Below are 7,870 nucleotides of genomic sequence, written 5' to 3' on the forward strand. Positions count from 1 at the left end.
GGGTTTCCCTCATTTCTTTTGGAATCTTTTGTTATATTTTTGTAGAATCTATGGAGTTAATCAAAAAATGCAAAGGTAAACTTTAGGGAAGCAAAGGAATCTAAGTTTTTTACAACAAGAACTCTTTTCTGTCTTTATATATATATATATATATATATATATAAAAGGCAATGCTTGTATGTTTGATGCTACTGGCGTCAACACCTCTGGACCAATCAGTACCAAACTTGGCACAGACACTAACGTTTTCTAACTGTTCAACATCTCGATGTTGACCTGGAAAATGGTCAGCGAGTTTGTTTCCGGCAAGGCAAAATAGCTCAACAGGCTGAAGCTCCATCTCGGCCAACTTTGACTATATTTTTTGAACTTTTCCAACATAACGAATTTGCGCAGACTTTATTGTATGTTGAGGTGCCAAAACACTACATATGGACTCCTGCAAAGAGATGGCAGCGTTGACGACAAGGTACAAAAGATACAGAGCAAGATGTCTTCATGTCTCATAGCATCTTCTACATTATGGCCTAATGTAAAACAAAGGGTTCTTACCACAAATATGCGAGCTCGAGTCTCAGGTGAACCTTCTGCACTGAAATTTTCGAGATTGCTACTAATGCTTAGAGAAGGCAGGGTACAACCTGATCAAGGTGGAAGAATCGGTTTTTCTGCTAATTTTTGCAACATGGTTAACTCATTGAGTTAAAGAACAAGGTTATCCGAGACATTCAGAGTAAGTATACTGAAGGTCCTAATTCGCACTGTGCCTGGCTGTGTGAGAGAGCGATTTTAACACCAACAAACAGAGCTGTCGATCCAATTATTGCCAACACGATTAATGAGATTCCGGGGCAGATGCATACTAACACCTCAGTTGACACTACAGCTGACATGGACGATGCCGTAGAATATCCTGCAGAGTTTTTGAATTCCTTAGAACCAAGTGGCATGCCATCCCACAAACTTGAACTTAAAGTCGGCGCATCAATTATTCTTTTACGCAACTTGGATGCACCAAAACTGTGCAATGGAACTCGACTTGGCATCAAAAATTGCATGCCACATGTAATTGAAGCTACAATTCTAGCAGGTTGCGCAAAAGGTGAAGATGTCTTTATTCCAAGAATCCCACTCATTCACGATGACAAGAATTCTCCTCTGCACTTTAAGCGCTTTCAGTTTCCAGACGAGTCTCTTTTGCAATGACAATAAACAAGTCACAGGATCAGTTTTTGCAGGTTGTTGCCAGGGCCGTACCGAGCCAATTTTGCGCTTCGGGCAAGAAAAGAAAATTGCGCCCCCTTCTTTCCCTCCCTTCCCCCTCCCCCTCCTTAAAATAAAAAGAAGAAGAAATTTAAACGAAAAAAATGATTTATTGATCACAAAATTTATCACATCAAGTTATAAGTAAAATTTGTCATTAAGGTTGCACAAACTTTAGTTCAATGCCACTTTTCTGGCTTTTCTTGAGGCAAATTCACTAATGACATCACCAAAATCAATGTTGTTTGCCAATTCATTTTCAATTGAAATTATAGCCAAACTAGACAAACGTTCTTGGCCCATTGTTGACCTCATATAGTGTTTTATGAGCTTAAGTTTACTGAAACTTCTCTCACACGTAGCAACTGTGACTGGTATGGTGAGGAAGATGCGAATAGCAATTGTTGTGTTGGGATAAGCATCGGTCAAAGAATATTTATGAATGAGCTGCAAAATGTCGATCGGGCTAGATTTTTCAAAGTCGTCCATCATTGCGGCAGCTTGATATTTAAAGCTTGCCATTTCTGACTGGATATCGGAAGAAGCTAAATCTGCCTTGTAAATTTGAGATAAATTTGCAGCTTTTTTCTTGAGTTCATCCACTGAACTTTTAGAGAGTGAATGCCCACTGAGGTAGCCAAAATCAGAGGATACAGCTTGAAAAAAAGTTGAAGATACCTTGAACCTTTCCAAAAAACGTTATCATGAGTGGGGAAACCTCAGCAGCATGAACACCAACAAGATTTAAAGTGTGAGCTGCGCATGGAACAAATCTTGCTGACTCATTAAGAGAATGGACGTGAGCTTTGACGCCATTGTACTTTCCAGACATATTGGCTCCATTGTCATAGCCTTGGCCTTGGCAATCGGAAATGCTTAGACCATCCTTCTCCAATTTTTCAGTTATCTCTGTTGCAAGACCTTTTCCGGTTTTTCGGTGAGATTCAATGAAGTCCACAAACTTTCCTTAATTGTGCAGGTTTCATCACTGATGCGGAAATACCTGATGATCTGAGTCATCTGCTCTTTGTGGGAGGTATCTGGAGTGCAGTCAAACAGAACAGAGTAGTATTTAGCTTCTTTGATGTTTGACAAAATTTCTTTCCTGACTTTCTGCCCAAGTAACTCAATCAGCTCATTTTGAATTCAAGGAGAAAAGTAGGATGTTGTGGTTTTTTTTGCTTTAACGGACGCAATGTGTTCAGCCACTAAAGGATAATAACGGCTAATCTACTCAATTAAGCTCAGAAAAATGCCACTGTTTTGTTGACCGATGTCTTCTGTTGTTCCCCGAAGGGGAAGATTGTTCTTGGCACAGAAAAAAATTGCATCAACAATCACTTTTAAGATATCTCTCCGCTTTTTCATCTCTCCACTAATAACTCTCTCCAGATCAGAATTCAGGGTTTTTCCTTCCTTGAGGTTTTTTCAAGAATTTTCCGATCAGAATAGCATCTTTGGTGTTCATTGTTGTTTTCATGCTCAGGAATTCTTGGGTTTAGTTTTTTCCAGTCACAAAACCCTTTAGAAATTTCTGAGAAATTGTTGGTTTTTGTTGTTGAAAATGACAAACAGCAAAAACAAAATAAAGAATCTTTTTTATTGCTGTACTGCAGCCAAGTGCGAACACATTTTTTACCATTAGGATGAATTTTTTCATACCATTTTGAGCTGAAGTGTCGCATTCTGTTGTCAAAATCACACAGCGTGTTTGGGAAAAATTCTCTTCTGTCTTGCTCTAGCCTATGCTCAATCAAAAAGCATCTTGTTTTGTCCGTTATTTTAGGCCATGTTGCTGGATCCCTGTGTTGAAAATTTTCTTCCGAGGCCACTGGAATTTCTGAGATTTCTGAATAAAGTTCATCCTCGTCCATTTCAGCTGGGTCTGAAAGCTAGGCATTTTCATCTTCCCTGGTTGGTTCTGAATCAGTTGTGCGAAATTCTTCTTGCCTTTGGCTGATGAAAATCTCCTCTTCAATTAATTCCAAATGGTTATCTAAACTCAATTAAAGTCAATTATAGGATCTGTTAAATTGTCATTAATTTCAATACAAATATCCTCTGAAATAATTTGTTTCTCCACTGAGTTTGTTACTGACCACTTTTTGAAACAGTTTTGTAGTTTCTCGTCACTTTCTTGGCGCTGTTTTCTTTTCTTCTTAAATTCAGCACCAGATAACTTTTGGGTTCGACTAATAATAGAATTATAATGCTCAAAAGTTATCAAAAGTATGTTAGTGTTATAGGGTGCTTTTTTGTTCAGTATATGAGCTTTAGTATTTAAGAGTTTGTGTCAAGAGGCGGACTTTTAATTAATTTTCTTATCAACAGCAGCGACGCCGTGAAAATTTGTTTCATAAACTGATTATTGTTTTTTTAATATAGATATAGATATAGATATATACATATATATATATACACATGTATATATATATATATATATATATATATATTTATATATATATATATATATATATATATATATATATATATATATATATATATATATATATATATATATATATATATATATATATATATATATATATATATATATATATATATATATATATATATATATATAAACAGTGGTGGCTAAAAGTATGGAAATTTTTTTTAAATTAAATTTTTTTATTTGTGTTAAATAAAACCAAACTTATTTAACCCGAGTGTACTTGCAATAGTCTACTTTATACATACTACAAGTTTGAACTTGTCTTTTCTACATACTAATATTTCTTAATTTCGATTGGACAAAAGTATGGAAACTTGTTCAAACTTGTCTCTAAACATAAACAAATCTTATCATTTAGAATTTAAACGTGTTAGAATTGACATCTTTGTTAGTTCATCATAGTTTACTTTTATATTAATCAGTATGGCACCGCGAAAATATTATTCTAGTGATATTAAAAATAAAATAGTTGAGTGTTTTAAAAACGGTAATAAGCCAATTGAAATTTCTCGAAATTTTCAAGTTCCAAAAGGTACAGTTTCAAAAGTTATTAAAAAATTCAAAGAAAGGGGAACTGTGAAAGTGAAAATGAAACCTGGAAGACCAAGAAAAACAACAAAAAGATTGGATAAAGTTATAAAAAATACTTCTACAAAAGATCCTAGAAAGTCATAAAAGGATATAAAAGAAGAAATCTTGGAACAGCATGGAGTTTTATTATCTGACAGGACAGTTCGTAGAAGGTTAAATGATGCGGGCTTATTTGGAAGAGTGGCTGTCAAAAAACCGTTATTTTCTAAGAAAAATAAGATGGGTAGATTATTGTTTGCAAGGGAACATTTAAAATGGTCAGAAGAAAAACAGGCAAATGTGTTGTGTAGTGATGAAAGTAAATTTCAGTTGTTTGGAAGTGATGGAAGAAAATATGTGAGGCGCCCCAACAGTAAAAGATTTGATCCCAAATACCAAATACCTACAGTCAAGCATGGAGGTGGCAGTGTTATGGTGTGGGGATGTTTTTCTTCATCTGGCACTGGTCCATTAGTGAAAATTGATGGTAATATGAACTGATTTAAGTATAAAGACATATTATATAATATAATGTTACCATATGCTTCAGAAAAAATGGCTCCGGGGTCGTTACTCCAACAAGATAACGACCCGAAGGACTCGTCAAAATTAATTAAAGAGTGATTAAATACTCACAGGGTACCTTGTATGGAAAAGCCATCTCAAAGTTCCGACTTAAACCCTATAGAACATCTTTGGGATGTGTTAGACTGCCGAATTCGGAAGCATAATATTTCGAATCACGATAAACTTTTTGAAAGTTTACAAGCAGAATGGGTAAAAATGCCTACTGACACTTGTGCCAACCTGGTGAAATCTATGCCACAAAGATGTTCTATGGTAATAGACTCAAAAGGATATGCAACTAGATATTAAATTTTTATGTGTTTTTTTATGTTATTTTTAACATTTTTTGGTCCTGGTCATAAGTATCCATACTTATGATCAGGCCTAATTTAAAAATTAAATTTTTTTTTGTATATGTTAATAAAAAAAAATGTTTTATTTTATTAAAAAGTTGTATTACGACTTCAATAAACATATGCATAATATGTAGTAAGTGTTGCATTTTTTATATATAGATAAAAAGCATTTTTGAAAAGTTTCTATACTTTTGGCCACCACTGTATATATATATATATATATATATATATATATATATATATATATATATATATATATATATATATATATATATATATATATATATATATATATATATATATATATATATATATATATATATATATATATATATATATATGTATATATGTATATATATATATATATATATATATATATATATATATATATATATATATATATATATATATATATATATATATATATATATATAGATATAGATATAGATATATAGATGTATATATATGTATATATGTATATAATTTTAAGAAAATCTTTATTATTTATCTTTCAAAAATTCAAAAAAACTTTTTGGGAAATACAAAATAAAAACTCGCATTTTTCACAGTGGAGATACTTAAGGTCCCCAAATAAAATACTTTTAGATCGTTTAAAAGTTATTATATTTAAAAATTTACAGTAAACACCAGCGTTTTATGGTTAATAAAAAAATTATTTATCACTTTATTACGTAAACTAATTGTTATTAAGGGGATACATAATATGTAAACACTTAAAAAAAAATTTGTTTTGCATATTATATATTGCATGTTACGCATTCGCTATGTTTTTTTTTATTTATCATGCAGCAGTTATGTATTAAAATATAATTAATAGCTGTATCATGCTTTTAATTGGATAAATAAAGTTATAACTTGCTTATATAATACTTTAATTTGGACTTGTAACTAATTTATAGTTAGTTTAATAACTCAATAATATGTGAGTTATGTATATAATGTTTCTATGTGGAATTATAACATTATTATTTATTTACAACATGTTTAAATTTCCGAAATATATTTTACTTTGATAAACTAAATGAAAGATTCTCACTTTGTTTTTTAATTAACTAATAAACTTATATTGTGATATTAACATAATATTATATTGTGATATTAACATGAGCTCAAAAAAGTGATATTACATTGTGATATTATATGTGATATTATATTGTGATATTAATACTAACATTATATTGTGATATTAACATGGGCTCAAAAAAGCTTAGAAGACCGACAAATGCTTGAGTAAAAAGAATATTTAGTAGAAAAGATTTAGTAGAAAACCCTACAGTTTATATGTGAGCGATTCGCCAACTTACAGTTTAGTCAATATGGTTACAAGTTTGAGAAAGATTTATTTTACGGGCGGAAAACTAACTTTTGACTTGAAAATTGACGTGACAAAAGTCAGTTTTTTCAACCTTTGATAAGAAAAAACCCATTCAATAATAAAATTTCCTGAACATTTTAAGCCATGTCCATATACCTAATATAAGTTGGTTTAAAAGAAACTGGAAATATTGTTTGATTTGTCTGCTCGTCAGTGTAATATTCCAAGTATTAATGATTGTAAAGATATATAAAATAAAATATAAAATAATTTTAAAACAACTTTTTTAAATGTTAAGTGATATGAATTTTGAATGTCTAGTTAGAAATCCAGTACAACCTATCGAAACCTCAACACCACTATTACCTTCTAAGGTTTTTAGAAGCCTTTGCAACGAGTATTTTTAAAATGATTTTGATTTGTTAGTAAAACAATAAACATTTAGGCAAGCTGGATGTTGAGAAAAGTGAGTGCACAATGTAACATAGTTTGTCTCTGTTGGAAAAGTAAAAAGTTATACATACAACTTTTTTTTACCAGTATTATTATGGATTTGGACACTTCACAAAAATGGATTGGACACTTCACAAAAATGATAGATTAAGTAGAAGAAAAGAGCATCAATTGCTCTAATCATTTGACTGAGACTTTATATTTTATTGACTTGCCACTTTACATAAAAACACTTTCAATTTTATAATACCTTACTTGTTTTAGGTCCCTGTTATGGTAAGAGAATATTTAAAGGACAAACGATCCAAGGTAGGACCAAAAAGAAGTTGAAATTAAGGCAGTGTGGACCAAGCAGTGGCAACAAGGATTGTAAAATTGTTTATTAGGGAGAAAAAAGAGGCTTCTGTAAAGCAAATTAGACAGAGAAATCTTCAAACAACATCAGAAGTTGGTTCAGATAAAATTTTTAGTGTTGAATCCTTAACTTTAAAAACAGCTGAAAGCGACGAGTTTAAAGAGCAAATAGTTAATGAAAAATAGTACTAGACTTAACTAATATAGTCAAGGCTGCAATATGATTTGAAGTTAGTGATGCTACTACAACTGCGTTAATAAATGCGGTAGTGGTAGAGCACTCGCCCCGTTAAGCAAGAAGTTCCGAGTTCAATCCCCACCATGTCCCTGGTAGTACCACGCTCAACTTGCTCCTCTGCACTGCGGCCTTGTTAGACAAGATTCGTGTTTTTGAATTATAGAGTTAAGAGAGGGTTGTAACCCCAACTAAAGTAGCTTCCTCAACTGTTTCCTTCATGGTTTCGGAGAGGTGAATTGAAATTTAAAAAAAAAATGAATGTGTAATAACTGAATATA

General features: G+C 31.8%; 2 protein-coding genes across 2 annotated transcripts; one reads left to right on the top strand and one right to left on the bottom strand.

The window, feature by feature from the left end:
* The first annotated feature begins 490 nt into the window (after nt 1-490).
* Nucleotides 491-1,206, top strand: LOC136086389 (uncharacterized). Its single transcript, XM_065808686.1, has 2 exons — nt 491-634; nt 703-1,206. Exons 1-2 carry the CDS (start codon nt 491-493, stop codon nt 1,204-1,206), a joined length of 648 nt encoding a protein of 215 aa, XP_065664758.1.
* A 1,457-nt stretch (nt 1,207-2,663) lies between these two features.
* On the bottom strand, nt 2,664-3,137 carry LOC136086390 (zinc finger MYM-type protein 5-like). Its single transcript, XM_065808687.1, has one exon. The coding sequence runs from the start codon at nt 3,135-3,137 to the stop codon at nt 2,664-2,666; it is 474 nt and encodes a 157-aa protein (XP_065664759.1).
* Nucleotides 3,138-7,870: the final 4,733 nt, after the last annotated feature.

Source organism: Hydra vulgaris, chromosome 10 (genome assembly GCF_038396675.1).
Source record: "Hydra vulgaris chromosome 10, alternate assembly HydraT2T_AEP".
NCBI classification, from domain to species: Eukaryota; Metazoa; Cnidaria; class Hydrozoa; order Anthoathecata; family Hydridae; genus Hydra; species Hydra vulgaris.

Excerpts from the sequence above, each read along its gene's own strand:
- LOC136086390 (XM_065808687.1), bottom strand. The coding sequence starts at position 3,137 with ATGGACGAGGATGAACTTTATTCAGAAATCTCAGAAATTCCAGTGGCC.
- LOC136086389 (XM_065808686.1), top strand. The coding sequence starts at position 491 with ATGTCTTCATGTCTCATAGCATCTTCTACATTATGGCCTAATGTAAAA. Across the intron at positions 635-702 it reads TAATGCTTAGAGAAGGCAGG|TTAAAGAACAAGGTTATCCG; the intron begins GTACAACCTGAT and ends TAACTCATTGAG.